At 38.8% G+C, this 18,813-nt stretch overlaps 1 protein-coding gene and 1 non-coding gene across 3 annotated transcripts; both read right to left on the bottom strand.

Moving 5' to 3' along the window:
• Nucleotides 1–1,846: 1,846 nt before the first annotated feature.
• On the bottom strand, nt 1,847–6,251 carry RBMX (RNA binding motif protein X-linked). Of its 2 annotated transcripts, none has more exons than XM_075187298.1 (9): nt 6,162–6,251; nt 5,290–5,410; nt 4,985–5,091; nt 4,193–4,322; nt 3,524–3,643; nt 3,278–3,392; nt 3,069–3,194; nt 2,904–2,989; nt 1,847–2,450 (listed from the first exon to the last, which is right to left on the bottom strand). In XM_075187298.1, exons 2-9 carry the CDS (start codon nt 5,396–5,398, stop codon nt 2,143–2,145), a joined length of 1,101 nt encoding a protein of 366 aa, XP_075043399.1. In that variant the 5' UTR covers nt 5,399–5,410; nt 6,162–6,251; the 3' UTR covers nt 1,847–2,142. The 2 variants fall into 2 exon arrangements, with proteins under 2 accessions (XP_075043399.1, XP_075043398.1); XM_075187297.1 differs by having other exon boundaries at nt 3,269–3,392.
• On the bottom strand, nt 5,169–5,243 carry LOC142102646 (small nucleolar RNA SNORD61). Its single transcript, XR_012679301.1, has one exon. It is a non-coding gene; the product is annotated as a small nucleolar RNA SNORD61 (small nucleolar RNA).
• Nucleotides 6,252–18,813: the final 12,562 nt, after the last annotated feature.

Genomic DNA, 18,813 nt, shown 5'->3' on the forward strand with positions numbered 1-18,813 from the left:
TTTCACCCTGTGTTTGTACATAACTTCACAGTACTGATTTTTATCAGCCTGAAGTGCCTTAATGAAATGGCTAAATTATGTGTTGGCCTGCTATACAGCAAAGAAGACTGCAGAATTAGCCATGAAGTTTAAGAAACATTCCTACCCAGAGTGTGCAGATTGGTGTAAGAAAAGCATAGAATTTCATGGTTTTCTGACAACCAAATTCACAACATGAGGTGGGAAACCGCTTACTCAGCATCCCTACACCAGTACTATCATACCACACCTACATCAGAAGATGGTCAGCCTCATCTTCTCCGAGTCCAGGAACCATCCATCGGTACACACAATAGCCTTAAAGAGAAATGCAATACGAGTTATATAGACCATTATATGTTTAGCTAGAGGTAACAGCAGCAAAAACAAATTGTAAGCCTAATGTTCAGAAGCATGCTAAGGATACAAAAAAAACCCCACAACTAAACAAAAGCCATGATATTAAAAACAGGCTACAAACTTCCAATAGTTTTACTTTGCACATGTCAGTGCACGGTTTATATTATCTTGAACGTATAATCTAGAATACATAGGCAGTTAGAATCAGACCAATATGTGCACATGTCCATTTTCTTGCTCGACTACAACATCTTTGTTTCTAAATACTAAGCCTTGCACCAGCACAAAGGTTTTATATACACAAAAAAATAATCCACATACCTGAAGTTCTGGGACAATCCACACTATTCAAAACAGGATGCTTAACTGCATGAGCGATCAGGAAGACTCACCCTGTAACAAAACATTCAACATGAGGAAGAGCTTAAAGGAACCAACCCATTCCACACACCCCCTCACCCCAACCTGCAGTCTCAACTTCTCAATGACATCCAGGAGGCATTGGTTTGGAAAGGAACATTGGGATGACTTAAGACATGTAGTTTCCATTGTGCACTGCCATGATTAGATTAGGTATTTTGTAGGTTTTCCAGTACATTCAAGTTTTGAATCAAGGATTGATGTGTCAAACATGTGCATGTGGCAATAAGCTGCTTTTTGTTTTTAAATCTATGAAGTGTGCTTTAAGTCTTTTAGAGCATCCGAGGCTAGAGATGACATGGACAGCCAGAGAGCATTTCACTTACTCATTAGTTTACTGTGAAACCTCTTTCCTACCAAAAGCAGGTATCCATTATTTCCATACTAATTCGTGTTTAATCCAAGTATAATATTGTTTGTATATTAGTTATCCATCAGTGCCTTTCCATGTTTCATTAATTTCCATTATGTAAAGAAATCTGTATCATGAGACAGATAAGCAGCGCAAGTTTGACTTAGACTGAAAAAAAACAAAGCTAGTTGTCTTTGCTTACCCTCATTGCAGTTTCTCAGGAATTTGATGGTTTACAGTAGAAAGATTCACTTGTTTTAGGCTGTCATGATCTTTGAGAAGACATCATTTGGTTCTTCATTAGCCTTTAGAATCATTCCTTTAAAAGTGACACTATAGATTTGCAAACACATTGAAACAGTAACAGCACATACGGTTTGGTAGCCTCTTTGAGTGACATGGACTACTTTTAAGGACGGCAGATTACCATGTGTCAAATTCAGAATAGGGGGTGTACAGAGTCCATTTGACAGCAACTGTAGACAAGCTGGGTATGCATTATCCAGATTTGGTGGATTTAACTTAAAAATCCTTTATATACCCCATTTGATATATACACTTTTGGAGATTCAGATTTGTTGTGTTAGCGGCATACCCACTACAACTTATATGGTTGGGTTATTCCTTATTTTGTAGTCTCCATAGTAACAGATGTGTGTTCAGTCGGGGGGAACCATTAGGAAATAAGATGAAATGTGGCGTTTCATTGAAACTTTACTTTGAAAAAAAAAGTTACAACACTAATACACAACTTATACTATACATTGTACATTTCAGAGAATGGCTAACAAAATTGAAGATTAAGCATTTCAACTTCCTTGAAAGAACATAAAATTTGTTTGTGAAAACTTACAGGTTAAAAAAAAATAAGGATAAATAAAAAAAAAAATGAAAACAAACTCCATTTGAGTCCTCTGGTGATAAAGGCAGAGCAAATGCCACTTTGCTATCGTAATAGAACGTCTTTGGTCCATGTTAAGATTTGTTTATTTTTAATATCGGCTTCTGCCACCTCCTCTATCAGATCTGCTTCCTCCTCGGCCACCACCTCGGGGGACACCCCGACTTGAGCTGCTGTATGAATCACGTGGAGGTGGATAACCTCTATCCATTGGAGGTGGTAGGCCACGTTCCTGTCTCCCAGCTCTGTCACGTCCACTTGAGTAGATATCATTTCGGCTGCTTGAGTAACTGTCTCTGCCTCCATATCCATCCCGAGCGCTGCTGTAATCATCATAGCGACTGCTTCCACCATATGATGGAGGGGGCCCTCTTGCAGGTGGGGCACTACGTGAGTTACCTGCAGGGTCAATGGTCAGGTGATAGGGCAATACTGAGTTACATATCACATTTCAATTTGATAATTGCACCATATTTACTTTTGCTTTTTTAGTAGGGGTTTGTTTTTTGTGTTTTAAGAAAAGGTCTCCCATGCTCAGGAAATTCTATTGGCTGGGGTAGCATGTAAAATATAACCTAGAGATTGTTGAACATAGATAAGGCACACTTTAAAAGGTCATCTCATTTGGGTAATGCGCTCCAGAGCAGCATCTTAAGACTGAAGATATTCTGCCACATGATATCCAGGGAGTTGCATTTGCTTCACTGGGGTATGTTTTTCTGATCTTGATTAATATTAGTATTCCATGTATGGGAGAATATAATTTGCCTCTGCCAGAAACTATTTTTTATCTTCACCTTGGGGCAAATAAGCTTCCTGAAAGACAGAGTACTTTACAAAATGACACCTTACCGTAAGGCTCGTAAGAATCTCTGTAAGAACCTCCACTCGGATGATCAGAATAGTCTCTATCACGGCCCCCATAACCATCACGATCCCTGAGCAGAAAAAAAAAAATTGTTTAATCTTGAGCATCTACATGTTAAATATGAAAAACACAAACATTTGATAACATACCCATAGCCTCTGGAGCCATAATCATCACGGGAACTTGAGTGTCCATAATCACGGTATGCGTAATCTCTTGGGGGTGGTGCATAATCTCTTGAATCTCTAGAGCTTCCGTAATCTCTGCCAGAGTAACTAAAAATATTTAAATATGAGTATCTGCCATATGAACATACAGAGGTTAGCAATTTAAACTTTAAATGTCTTACCCGTCATACCTATCCTTTGTACTGTAGCCATCATCTCTGGGTGACATGTACACATCTCTACGAGAGGTCATTGAGTCTCGGCGAGGTGGTCCTCCATACCCATCTCTTTCACGTGACAGTGGAGCTGCGGTTGGAGGAGTCATTTAGAATAGTGGAAATTGCTTGCATTACTATTTAAGAACATGTAATTACTGTTCTTGTACAAAGCAAAGGTCAAAACACGATACCTAACCATAGTGTGGTAAAGCAACTTACCTCTTCCACCCATGCCACTACTGCGAATAGGGCCAGAGGGTGCAGATCTTTTAGGAGGAGGACCTCCGCTTCTTGGGGGAGGTCCTCTTTTAAGAGGCATTTGCCCTCTTGATGAGCCACCTAATGGATTTAAAAAAACAAAAATTAACGTTTGGCCATAGCATTTTTACTTTATTTTAAAGTAATGTAGATGCACAGGATTTTACAGTAAAGCCACTTCTATCCAGCTCACAAGAAATTTGGGAGAAAGTGCCTTACTGCAAACTCCGTTGTCAGGGATGACAGCTTGAAGTTTAAAATGTGGTGTGTCAATTCAGCCAGTTATAGCTGCCTTCAACTGTAGCATTTTGTCCTTTGAAGGTTTAGGGTGTAAGCTCCGGGGTATGGTCAACTTGTCAAATGCAATTATTAAGCTACATAAAACTTAAGACTAAAACTACTAATGCACCAAAAGTAAGCACAAACCTCAAAGTCTTGGATACAGGAGGCCAGCAAAACTATGCAGTTTAGAAATGGCAACATCCCTAGTGAGCTATACATTTATTGTTCCTAATAATTTGTTTGCCATCACGAAGGTCCTATTTTGCCATTTTAATAACTTGTACATGCAAATTGCTGTCAGCCAATAATTTGGCACTTAGGACTGAGATAAGTTTTGTGCAACCGTACCTCCTCTTGACCCTCGGAGACCTCTTGGTGGGCCTCTGCTTCTAGGTGGTGGTGCAGGTCCACGTCTACTGGCTACTCCAAAAGACGGCTTTGTAGCTTGCTCGACCTTAATTGGCTTCCCATCCAAAGCCTGTGTTGGGAAAGAGCAAGGATTAGTTGACGCAGATGGCACAGTGCTCATTGAGAGTTCGATTTATGTTCTTCTACCAAAGCCTGTCTATAAAATGCCCTTCAATATAGTATCAGAGAAAACAGCCATCCCCTAAGTACTGATAAATGTCTCGAGTAAATGCTTTATTTTTTAAATAAAGCCTTCCATGTAAGATGTCCTAATAAAGTACTCTATTCCAGCCACCAAAACCACTGTTTCCATGCCGAGCATGCCCATTATGTTGTACTTTAGCTTTCATCATAAAATGGTTCCTACTTACACTCATCAGGTTTGTACAAAGTAGCAAATATTACACAACTTACAAACTGTTGCCCAACATGACATATGAGAAAGTGGCTGGTCTCAGAAAACACTTCCCCCTCTCTAAAGACAGACAGGCAAAATTTTTGGGAGTGGGAGTCAACCATAGCTTGACCACATGGCAGCCTACCGCCATGTAGCTAGCATTTGCTATACTTTGGCAAAGAGCACACAGGCAACAGTTAAGGCATTACTGCTGGAATGAATGAAAATCATGTTTTAAGTTGCTACTGTTATTTTTGGATTAAACTAGTAAAGCATTTAGAGCCACCACGGTAACCATTTACTGTACTATTAGAGTAACTTAACCATGTGCATACCTTCCCATTCAGTTCTCTTGCTGCATCCTTGGCATCTTCAGGGCTCTCAAACGTGACAAATGCAAACCCTCTGGACTTGTTTGTTTCACGATCTTTCATTAAAAGGACTGGGGGGAAAGTTCAGTTTTAGTTACTTGGCAAGTTAACCATTTCAATTCATATAGCATAATAAAAAAAAAAGGAGACGCTCAGAACTTCTTAGAGGACAAATAGGCTTTATCAACTCAACGTTTGATCAGTGCCAAGTGTTCATCACAGCTTGCTCATATTCTTTAACATTTTCATTTTCTATTTGAGACACTTACCTTCAACTATATGGCCATATTTCCCAAACACTCCTTCCAAAGCCTTTTCTGTAGTCTCAGTGTTCAAGCCACCGATAAAGAGTTTGCCGGGGCGGTCAGCTTCTAACATTTTCCTTTAAATCTAATGTAAAAGACTTAATACTTTAATACAACCAGCATATATATTTAGATATCTTTTTAGCCACTAAGGAAATGACAAATCATATCACATTTGTTTTCAGAGCTAAATAACCCATGCATTTGGTGTCTGGAAAACGTTATGACAATAATTTAGTAAGAACGGTGTATAGACAAAATAAAAATTATCTGTTTGGCCGAGCTGTAAGCTCACACATCACAGGAGGTGAAACATATATAATGCTCTCGAAAAGGATTAGAGGCAACTCCTCTTGATTCTGCCAAAACCACAATTGAGTTTAAAAAAGCGGCAACAAGGCACAAAATGGCGGCCAGAAACGTGGCGGCGAGACCCGCACTGAGAGACTAATACGCCGCCGCTCAGATCACTGGCCGGGATGAAATAAAGATGGCGCCTCACATGACAGGAACATGGGCGGCTGCTCCCGAACACCCACAAATACGTATAACCCGCTAAATAGGCCGCAGCACCCCACAAATACTACACCAAGGCGCCTCACACAGTGACCAGCCCACACATAACGCGGCTGCACCCATGTAAGGGAGCCACCGCCCAGCCTAGCACCACGGAATACCATAAGATGGCGGCTCCATACTGCATGCTCCCCTGCCCCTGATCCGCTACAGACAGAAATACACCCCGCCTCGGTGCCCTGCTACAAACATCGGGTGTGAAGCCCCCTCTATAACGCCCACAAGACATAACATCCCCGGTAATATTCCTCATTACTCACCGGGTACACCTCTCTCTCACACGGCTACGCAAACAAAATGACCGCGGACAAAGAACGCGTGCGCCTTAAATAGCCCTGACGTCACGAAGCCACAACGAGGCAGCAGTGCCCGGATGTTAGGTTACACGAATAGCAGAAGGTCACGTATTCCTAGTCACGTGGTTAGGCTGCTGTTAGGGAATCGACAGATTTGTACAGTACTATACAGTGTGTGACTTGGCCGTGCGTGACGTCACCAGGGGGGCGGGTCACGCCGCCATGTTTCTGAAGCTGGTGGGGGTTGTGTTGTCTGCACTGATATGTGCAGACAATACAAAATAGCTATATAATGCCATGGATGTGACCCATCTCACAGGGCGTTGTTGTCTCCATTTCCTAATTGCAGTTTCAGCCCTACCCGCTAATTAAAGTTAAATATGGATAACCGAGATTAGAGTCCATACACGGGGCGTTTGCAGTGCTACTTTTATCGCATATAAACTACGTTGCATTTATACATGCATTTGATACAAGTGCGTTCAATGTGTGTGTTCTTTTTTTATCATGTCTGGACAGAACAGAGAGTTACCTTGCTCATGTCAAACGCATGTGAAATAGGGTTCAAGGCATGGAATTTAGATGCAGTTCCATTGGGGCAGATACTATGGGGAATTATTTAACATTCTCTTTAAAGCATTGTGTAATGTGTTGCTGCTATATAAAGGACAATATGTAAGTACAGGTACTAGTTGGCTGTATCTCATTTGGTTACAATGCACTCCCATTGAGATGAACGTACGGTTTCTCTGTTGACTCGCATCAGACACACTGACATGGAGCAAGAAGTGTGCAAAGAAACTTCCATGCACGCCAAAACATATATGTATAGTCTCATCTGCTACCATTATTTTTGTTTTCATACCCGTTTACATACACGTAACTTGTGTTAAAATGCATGTTAAACACATTTTAATGCTGGTGGGTACTGCAATAAGAAGTAAGTGGGAAAGTCTGGAGCAAACAATTGTGTACTTGGTGAAATGTGTCATGTTTACCGGTATGTATTATCAGGTTATGGGCATAGGTGTAGGGCCGGATTAAGGGAATGGAAGGCCCTATACATGTGTGTGTGTATATATATATATATATATATATAATACAACATAATATAATAGCTCTACTCCATTCCTCCTGTCCTGTGGTTTTTTTTTATCAGTCGTTGGTAAAAATCCTTATAGATAACACATGAGAGGACATTTCTGTAGTGTGTACCTAGTCTAACGGCTGTTTTAACTTTTAATGACAGTCTCTGATAAAATTCACCATCCTTTACAGTCATTTTTAGGCATGGAAAAGAGAGTAGTTACCATCAGTTGATGCTAGTGCCTATCGCTTTGTTCTATAAAATGGGCACAGGACACCTTAAATATAGCATAGGCACAATAGGGAAGAAGGTAGATTATGAAAATCAAAAGTAAAAAAACAAGAAGATATTCTGTCAACATAGCTGCTTTTACAACATTTCAATATATCAAGGCTTCACAAGGGTGAAGATTTTAGAAAAAAAAACACAATCCTTTCTGATCACGTAAATATATTTGTTGTGCTCCTTTCAATACCATTCCAAATATATTTTCATAATCTCCTTACGTATCAAATTTGTTTCTGTTTTAACCCATTGCAGTGGTCTTGTTATAAATGTATTAAACATAAATATAGGTGAACCCACTAGTCAAATCCTAAACACACATATGGGCGGGATAGATGCTGTGTTGGCACAATTACAGTATTTGAATAGGTCCTGTTTAGATACAGAATTATACATAACACATTGGTAACCTCCCTTTAACAGTCTCTTTGTCACAGTATACAAAGACTACTTGTAGGATAAAAACACAGCATAAAACTGATGTTTTGGAAACAAGTCAAATGTAGCAAACCACCCGACAAAGACACATTGTTTTCAAGAAAAAAATATAGTCTAAAATACATTGTATCCCTTTATTGTTTTATAAACAAATACTCTTAGAAAAACAATTCATTTTCCTATTTTAGAATATATTTTATATGTTTTGTACTGTTTCTGTCAATATAACCAGATAATGACTAAAACTGTTATTGATGTGCACCTGAAAAAAAAGAGCACGATTATAAGCTTATACTCACAGTTGCGAATCAGAGATAGTTATTTACAAAAGTAGCTCAAAGATGCAAATCTGCACAAAACAAATTAGAAGCCAATCAGACATTTGTCTTAATTGTTTAAATTGTATTAGACAGATTGATTGAAACCTGCATCTTTGCTGAAAGTTCCTATTCCAATTGGATATAAAGAGACAGAATATATCACATTTTATCAAGTGGCATTTACTATACACTATTCACACTGTTGGTATGTTCATTATGAAAAAGTACTAAGCTATGGGCCTCATTAATTAAGCAACATAAATGTTGATACATGATGTATTTTGTGTAAACTCACTCTGTGCATGCTGAGAACCAGAGCATATGACAATGAACGATGCCCTGTATGGATACAAAGGAAAGTATTGTTAGTGAAAACAAAGTGTCTTTATTATAACAAGGATTTCACAAGTATTAAATAGGTGCAGTCAATAGGTTAATGCAAATACAGATAATATGAGAGATAATATGCAGGGGTGGGGGGGTTTCGGGCAACTAGAAACCCTGCTATGTGCGTGCATGCATTTACAGTGAGACTTACTGCCTCACAGATCTCTAAATAAGATAACTGCAGACTTCCGGACCAAATGTCAGTTTCTTAAACATTCACAACAGATAGCAGAGAAATTGAATTGACAGTAGAAGAAATAGTGTCTTGAGTCAAAAGTGGGCATAAGTACCTCCCATATTCTAGTTCCAGAGCTTCACACCTTAGTTACTGATACTGTATATTGAAGGCATAAACCAGATGCATATGCTAATCTTAATGAACTTCACACATCTTAGCATAGTTGAAACTTTGCATATACTGTACACACAATTACAGCTTTTTTTGTTAATGTTTTTTACACCTGCGATTTTGGATGCCATTGTGGCCAACTCTGCATCAGCCTCAATGTGGCCAGGAATGGCCATCCCTTAAAATTAAAATAAAACTCACCTCTATACATAGTACATAATATCATTTCACATCAGGATACTGAATGTTCTACTGTATCTGCATATTAGATGGGAAGGTAAAGTTGAACCTCTTTAAATGCCATCCCCACCCTGACCCAGGTTCCTAACTTATTTTCCCCACTTCTTCCCCCATGCGCCTTATTAAAAAAATTGTAAATCATTGGCACTGTGAAGCAGGACGTTTTAAAAATTTAGTGGGCCTCTGTGCAAAAGCTTGCTTTAAAAGGAGAGAACATGTGAAAAGTGACATGGGTGGAATGGGGTGGGCACATGTGACATACACAGTGTCCGCTCTACTCTTGTCACATATGCTCCCCCACAAACCACTCCACCCCAACAGGTTTCTACCTGCTAGCGAGTTGGTGAATGGGGGTTCTGGTCTTAACAGCAGCGTCCAATTCTACTTGCTCTGTGTGGGAAGGGCGCTTGTGACTCCAAGTGATGATGTCAGCAGTGGTCTGCATTGACCACCACATCATGGACCAGCAGCGTGTGTAGTGCAGTACTCTGACCCCTCCTTCACCGGACGCTGCAGCGTAAGAGCTGCTGGCATGAGTGGAATATGAGAGCAGCATGAACCAGGGCATGCTTAATGACAAAATCCTAACTGTGACAGACAGTCCCCCTAAAATAGTACTTACATTACATAAATGAAAGGTGGGTCCTTACGTCGCCGCTTTAAGCCAAGTTGCATTTTTTGATGACGTCATTTTCTCAAGCCGGCAAGACAGGGAGTCGTGATGTGAAGTTTTCTGCATTCCGGTAAGTAGGTTTTTTCACAGGTCGCTGCAGTCTTCATTCGGAATCCTCGAGTCGTTTTGATCTGTGTCGGGGTAGTCAGTGCCGATAATAGGTACTACACCCCATGGAGGTGGGTTGGGTGAAAGAGGCAGATGGAGTTTTGGTCTACCGTGTAGGGGCATTTGAAAGCTTTTAAAGAAGGGTTAGTTCTAACACCATACTAACGAGCATAGATCCCACAGGATGACCTGTGGCCCAATCTACTTCTATCTTTGCAAGGGGTGTGAATATTATATAACACTTCTTTGGTATTTGTTAATAATGTATATTTGAGGAAGTTTTATGAGCTCCTTGGTGTGGTGTTTCCTACATATCTCTCAGAGAGGATGAGTCAAGAGTATTTTTTTTAGTAGTAGTGAGATGAGCACGTGTTTAAAGGAGAATACAAAAAGTGGCAGTGGAAATAGATAGGTTACAGAAGTGAGCTAGAGGTGGGCATGTAGCTGGGTAGAGGAATTGGTAGCGAATGGGATGGGATGGGATGATGAAATGAGTGCAGAGATTTTATCTTCGGTTACTGGAGAGAATGAACTAAGGGTGAATTGGGGAGTGTAGAAGAAGGTGTGTGAGGTTTGCGGGATTTGGCATGAGAAAATATCTTGTTAAATTATGTCAATTTTGTCCTTGAAGTAGGTGGTAACATCATGGGTAGTGAGGGAGGAAGATGAAGAAAGTGTAGGTGGACAGAGAAGCGTGTTGAAGGTGGCAAAGAGGCAACGGTGATTTGAAGACTGAGTGGATATTAGAACATCCGTATAATTAACAATTTTATTCACTAAAACTATATATTGTAAAGTTAAAATGTTATGGGGCAGATTCAACAGTAATAATAGCTGCACACTAATTACCGGTACTATTGTAATAACTGCGCATTATAACCGTTACTACGGTCATTTTAACACTGATTTTTGCTTGCAGCAAAATACGCATTTTTTTTTTTTGTGAAATTAGCCTTTAGAAGTCTAGGGGGTATATTTACTAAACTGCGGGTTTAAAAAAGTGAAGACGCCGCCTATAGCAACCAATCAAATTCTAGTTATTATTATTCTTATTTATTTAGTACATTCTACAAAATGATAGCAAGATCCTGGTTGGTTGCTATAGGCAACATCTCCACTCTTTCAAACCCGCAGTTCAGTATATACCCTTAGGTACGGTGTCACTAGATGTTTGAAGTAAGTAATTTAGAAAAACAAATTTACTACAAATGAACTACTTCAACTGTAATTATTAATTACATTGTCGAAAGTACAATAGACTATATTGGAATGTCAACATATACAAAGAAAAAAAGATTCTCCCATAAAGGATGCACTCAAAGGTTTACAAATTCTTAATTTTTTTTTATTATTATGCTGTTTAAAATATCTAATGAGCGAAATCATTAACATATAGAGGTAAGAAGTGAAACCAAAGAAAGAAATGTGATTAAAATCAATGTGATTGTCCACCTATTAGCACTACGAATTAGCAAGAGATCTATATTTTTACGAAAGTATTTATACAACTTGTATCAACATATTGTATTTATTTCTGTGTATGTCCTGTTTATCTTAATTTTTATTATAATTATGGATAATCATGTTACCCCAGTTTCATAGTAAAATAACATAGTTGTTATTATGAAGGTATCATGTGATCGGCACACTCTAATTTTATATATTCTGGTCAATTTCCCACTAATATTTTCACATATATTTCACCATATACATTTCTCTAAGATCCTCACTCTGGGCCTGATTAATTAAAGATCTTAACTTGAGAATCTTCTTATTTCAGTCTCCTGGACAAAACCATGTTACAATGCAAGGGGTGCAAATTAGGTTTCTGTTTTGCACATAAGTTAAATACTGTCTGTTTTTTCATGTAGCACACAATCTTTGTACATTCGGGCTGTTATTAGTTATCTGTCTCATTCACGTTATACTTTAACCAGAATGCCCGTTTATAGTATGCTCATGATAGACTGAGGAAAAGTATTAGTTATTGTAGCAACTTGTATTGAAACAGTTTGTAACTACAGGAGTGTCACATGGTCAGCATATTGTGACGCCATGCATCCACTGCCTAAACTGCCGTGCACACGCTATCTATCTTGCTATTAGATTAGCCGCTCATGATTTTAATTATTCACGCAGGAGAATTACCAGTTGTTAAAACAACTTTTGCAAGACATATAATATTGCTATGTGAGTATCACAATTATCGACGTGCTAAGACACCAAGCCCCGACACGCGTTTCGGTCTACGCTTTCTCAAGGAGTTAACCAGTCTGTTATTGCCAGGAAGAATTTAAACTCTCTCTGTCCAATCCTATGTCTCATTAACTGATTCACATTTATGAGAGCCAATCCGATCATTAGAAAGCTTATTCTATCACTGATCGCTGTGGATAAGTATGTTACTAATAATATTATGGAGATAAACATCAAGGAGTACAGTTGTACCTAGTTAAAGAAATACGTTCTTATTATATATTTCATTATTATAGATATATTCTCCCATTTTCACAATGTAAGCTTGCAGTCTGTCCAATCCTGTGTCTCATTGATTGGCATTTATGAGAGCCAATCCAATCACTATTCTATCATTAATCACTATAAATAAACATATTACTGTTAATGTCATAGAGATAGACATTAAGGAATATAAATTGTTCCTAGAAATAGATATATTCTTATTGTACATTTAATTAGTATAAATATGTTCTCCTATTTTTGTGCTGTAAGCTTGCAGACATTGGCATTAAAATTCTATGATATTATATTAAATAACTGGGAATTGTTCCACAGATAATTAATAGAGCCATATTTAATATTCATGTCATACATATTTTACAGTTGTTATTAAATGTATATTCTCATTCATGCTTTTACATTCATCTAAGGGCTATTAGGGTCTATTAATTTTTATTTTTTTTCATATTGATTACATTTTTCAAACTATTAATTATATTAATGTATTAGTTTTCAAATTCATATCTATTGTGATTAAAATAGAATTAATTATACCGATATTGTGTAACATCATAGATTGGTTATAACTTGACAAAATTAATGTTATTTTCCTCTAAATATACCTATTATGTTTGGGATCCAAAGCTTCTTAGATCATTTAGTTATCATATAGATTGCCACATCATTTATATTATTATAATTCATTTACTAAGTGAAAAAGATAAAATTAAATATTAAAAGGGATGAGTGTTCAAATAAAGTGATTATTGAGTGTAATATTAGTGATTTGGTGAATAATCATAATGTTAATAATATAAATAATTATGATAACCATAGTCTGATAAATACTGTGACGTGAAAAAAATTATTGTGTTTGTCCAATGCAGAGTACTTCTAGTGATCAAAAGTGTCTAATTAAAAAAGTGTGTAAAATATAAATTATACCATAGTGTAACTCCTTATATAGTGATATTATCAATTTAATATGCTAATTGATAGTTTGTTATTCTCTCGAAATCTTTATTTTGTTGTTATTTTAAATTAAGTTAGAATAGGGCATTCATATACGGTTGACTTTAATCCCATCTATGATAAATACAATAAGCACTCAATTCAATGGACTCCATTTCATCATTCCGAACCCTCAGGGATGCAGAGGAACTATCCATCAATCTTCCGGTAAGTATTTGTTCTAACCATTTATTAATCATAATCCATATTTCAAATGTTCACTGTAGCTTTTGTTGAATTAGGTATTCTCAAAGAAAAACAGCATAATTAATATTTTTCGTTGAGACCATATGGTGCTACACTCCCCAAAAGGAATGTCCAATGGCATTCCCGTTTTAGAAGTTCTACTTTAATATTACCTCCTCTGATGTCAAAAGGTATTTTATGAATTCCAAAGGAATTCCAATATTGGTATGTCAGTTTGTATATATTTTAAAAAAATATAAATAAATACAGTTGTTTAAAAAATAAAGAGGACTTATTATATGATGGCAGTGTTTTAGTTACATGAAATTATATACATTTTAAGCTAGCTAAACCACTTGAAACCTAAAATGCTTGAAATTGTAAGCATGTTGGGGCAGTTCAGTCTGTCAAACTAATGTTGCCATAATATACTAGTTCCCCATGTGTGTTCTTTTTTTCAGTACTGTATGCTGTTGTTGACATTGAGTGGTATCAAATTAAACATTTCATAAACATTTATCATCATCATTTATTTATATAGCGCCACTGATTCCGCAGCGCTGAACTCATTCACATCAGTCCCTGCCCTATTGGAGCTTACAGTCTAAATTCCCTAACATACACACAGACAGAGACTAGGGTCAACTTTAATAGCACCCAATTAACCCACTAGTATGTTTTTGTAGTGTGGGTGGAAACCAGAGCACCCGGAGGAAACCCACGGAAACACAGGGAGAACATACAAACGCCACACAGATAAGGCCATGGTCGGGAATTGAACTCATGACCCCAGCGCTGTGAGCCAGAAGTGCTAACCACTAGGCCACCGTGCATGTAGACATAAACTTGTAATAGTAAATTCAAAACCTTTCTTATTTCTGTGTTACTACCTGTAGCTTCCTTCCTATAAGACTTCCTACTTGTCAAATGACAGCAATGACTCCCAGTTACACCTATGTAGCCAGAAGACATCTGTTAACCCAGATACATTACTACCTCTCGGGCAGTGCTTGATAGGTGGCTCCCCTTTTCAAGCCTATCCAGATGTTGGTTTTCAAAAACTTATCCTGCCTCTTGTGCTGATAGAATCCAATGGCAGGATTCACTTAGAAACTGCTTGGACTATGCTGCAGAAGACACAGCAGCCAGGACTTACTGTGATATATGGATAGACAGGATCCATGTGTAGGGATCAAAAAAGGATATGTGACTGTGCTGCTGCTTTTGTTAATGGTAACACTTCTGATAACCTTTATATAATATGGAGCCTATTCTGGTGGCAAGTGTACAAAACAAAGATAATTTTGGTAACCACAGCATACAGAGAACATTATGTTAATTAATATATCATAAAAAAACTTACACTATACTGGCTAATATACAATACAGACCCTTTTCTCAGGTGGGTTGTTTACAATATATACCCATTTTCTGGAACTTAATTTAGATTACAGTCCTCATTCTCTGGAGGCTAGAGTATAATACAGAACCATTTATATGATGGTTATAATACAATACAGAACTTATCCCAAGTGGATATTATACAATTCAGACACCCCCCTCCCCCATTCTCTAGTGGCTAGTATACAAAATAGACCTTATTTAGTATGCTTATCATACGGTTGTCATGCTAAAAGTCTGGAATAGAAGGACTCCGCTTTTTTGTTGTACTCAACATTGGCTTAGTCCCGGTTGCACTCATTGCTAGAGGAAGTGCTGGTGCCTTCATCACAATGAATATACATGAGATAATCTACCTTTCCTCCCCTGACCTATCTCCCACCCTCCTCTCTGTGTCCGACTACCTCTCTGCAATCTCCACCTGGATGACTGGACACTACCTCAAGCTCAACATATCCAAAACTGAGCTTATCATCTTTCCACTACCTAGAGTCACAACCCCTTCTCTGATCTCCTTTAAGGTTGATGGTGTCGTCCTCTCCCCTGTTCCCCACATATACTGCCTTGGGGTTGTCATTGACTCTTCTCTCAATTCCACTCCCCACATTCAGTCCCTTACCCATTCCTGTCACCTCCACCTTCGCAACATTGCCAAGATTTGCCCTTTCACTCCACCTCTATTGTTTCCATTGATTACCCTAATCCTCTTAATGTTAACTCTCACATGTTTAGCCATCTCTACCTGCTATCTCATCATCCTCTTTGTAATGTTTCCTTTGTACTAGTTGTGTATTCTTATGTAGTTTCTTTCTCTATACGCTCTTGTATTGATTTTCACTGATTCCATTGTTTCTCTTGTCCTTATCTGTATTTTTTTCTGTTTATTTTGTGTTGATTGTGCACCACTGTGGATTCTGTGGCGCCATATAAATTAATTAATATGATGATGAACTAGTACTTTATTTAACTCATAGCTTCATGCTGGAAACCGATTGTACTGTGGACTAGAATTGCCCCCCCCCCCTCCCAGAGATAATGTATATGTCGTCCAGGGCTCCAGTTCTGTTCACATTTTTATGACAGCACCAGTGCCTTCCTTTGACAGAAGTAGAGAGTAGACAGTTGTCACAGGTGAATTTGAATAAAATAAAAAACAGCTCAATCCATGCTTGGACACAGTCCCTAATATTGCTATAGCATTGCATTCACTGGTTTTCACTGCAATACAGCATACTTACCACCTTTTCTGATGTTCCCCTTTGGGAGGTTATGGGTGGAGGGGTTAGATGTGACTGGATCATTTATAAGGAACATATGGTATAAATTTATTTAAGGGAAATAGAGCAGGGCGCTTATTTATATAATTGCAAATGCACTTATTTTTTATATTATGTATATTTTGGTAAAGGAAATCTTTATTTTTCAGACCAGGGGAAGAAATGTGTTTGTTTTATCTTTGCTAGAGGAAATGCATGATTTCTGAGGTATATATCTGATACAGTAAGCCTTTGTGGAGGAAGTCTTTTGTGTATAGTGATGTGGAGAAATGACTTGTATGGGGTTTTGTACCTTTCTTTGGTAATGTGTATTCGGCGACTGTCTGAAGAAAGGACCCATGTTAATCTCATGTTAATTAGACCTTTTGATGTGTGAAGGGCCAGTACCTGAAGGCACAGGAAGGTTTAATTAAGACTAGATACTAGATTTCCTGCGTCTAAAAAAGAGATGCAGGAAATTACAGCAAGTTTGAGAATATCACAGATGAGTGTAAATATTGTTAGCTTTGCATTGCATGTAAATCCATGTTTGGGTAAACAAATTGCATCCTGAGTCTGAAAATAGCTCAGACCTCAGTGGGGTGGCTTACCCTGTTATGCTGTGTTCAAATCTGTATAAAAAACACTGTCTTGTATTGAAAATTGTTCTTTACGTTCCATCTGACCTGCTCCCCAGTACCTTCAACCAGGGTGAGCAAATAAACATCACTTGCTTCAAAGACGTGCTTGGAAACTTCTCTATCCCTGTGACCTACAGATTAAACTCAAAATCTAATCCGTTCCAGCTGTTTCTGAGGTTTGGATCCAGCATCCAGTACCACCGCTCTGCTGCTACTCAGCATTTCTGGCCAGTGTGATAGACCTGGGGGGATCCATCCACAGCATCCTGATCCATAGGAAGAGGTCAGGAGTACCAGCCCAGATACACCAGTAACGGGGTACACTCGTAGAGTCAGTTACCCAGAAGAAACCCGGTACTGGATGCCTGTAAGGAGTCCAGTGGTGGCAGTATTTGTAAGCCCCTCCTACTGTGGTGAGAGGGCGCGTTTGGGATACCGAAAGGGAACGGTGGCAAAGTAAGACCGGTCGGTTCCCAGCAGCAACAGACAGGGTTGATCTTAGCGAATTGCGTAATTTTTGGTCCTGCCCTGTGATGTTATGAAGTTTACGCGTCATTTTACAGCGGGGGCGTGGCCAAAATTCCCTGAGAATTGTGTCATGGTGGCTCTAATCCTGCCCACTTTATTAGGAAGGATTTCCTACTCTCCCAGGAGGCCTGAAGACCTACCTGGAATTCAGGAGTCGCCCGGACATTCCAGGAGTTGGCAAGTATGCAATACAGTGATGATACACAGTATCTCAGTTAGTAAAACAAACTTATCTAATGACTTTAATAATACAGTAAGCACACACAGAAACAAGATTTAAGTATTTTTTTCACTCTGCTCACACATATAACTAAACAATTGTTTTCAAGTACTGGGCAGACAAACTTGTCAAACTTGAATGACCATATTGCTGATTAAGATTATTAATTGTATGCTACACAATTAGTGACAATTGTGAGATCTAATCCAACATGACTTGAGAAAAAGAAATCTGTGTGTGTGTGATGGAGGGGGGAGGTACAACTCACTGGTGGGCTCATGTACTAACACTCCATTTACACTCTAGCAAATGTCTGATTGGTTATTTTGTATTCTGGTTTAGGCGAATGTTGCACCTATTGTAATTGAGCCCTATAGGCGATATCTACTGTATCTAGTGGGCTCTAGGCTGTAATTAGGGCTGTGCCATAGGGCTCTGAGTGGGCTTCATATGATCTGCATATCCATTTACACTTCAGCAAACGTCTGATTGGTTGTTAGGGTTTACCAGTGATGGCTAACCTGTGACAAGCCAGGTGTTGTGAAACTACAAGCCCCAGCATGCTTTGCCAGCTATCAGCTAGTTATCTACTGGCAAAGCATGCTGGGGCTTGTAGTTTCACAACACCTGGCGTGTCACAGGTTAGCCATCACTGGTTTAGGCGAATGTTGCACCTGTTGCAATTGCGCCCTATTGGCCATATCTACTGGGCCCCATATGATTTGCATACCTATCCCTGCTCAGCAGTGTCCATGAAGCCTGCATGCCCACTTTGACCAGTAATAACCACTGTGTGAGCAGTAAGATGTCTGCTATTACAATGGCAATATGTTGTTGTTGTTGTTGCTTTATTTAAATATCATACTGTGGCGTGGTATCATTGCACATTTATGATTATATGTATTACTATTACTTGAGCTCCCTCCAGGAAACAGATGCATAGGACTGCGCGTTCCCGCATCGCCATGGTAACAGTGGTAGGCCGGGGGCGCGCACGCCGCGTTGTAACGTCACTGGTTACGTAATGCC

The sequence above is a fragment of the Mixophyes fleayi genome, chromosome 9, assembly GCF_038048845.1.
Source record: "Mixophyes fleayi isolate aMixFle1 chromosome 9, aMixFle1.hap1, whole genome shotgun sequence".
Classification (NCBI taxonomy): Eukaryota; Metazoa; Chordata; class Amphibia; order Anura; family Limnodynastidae; genus Mixophyes; species Mixophyes fleayi.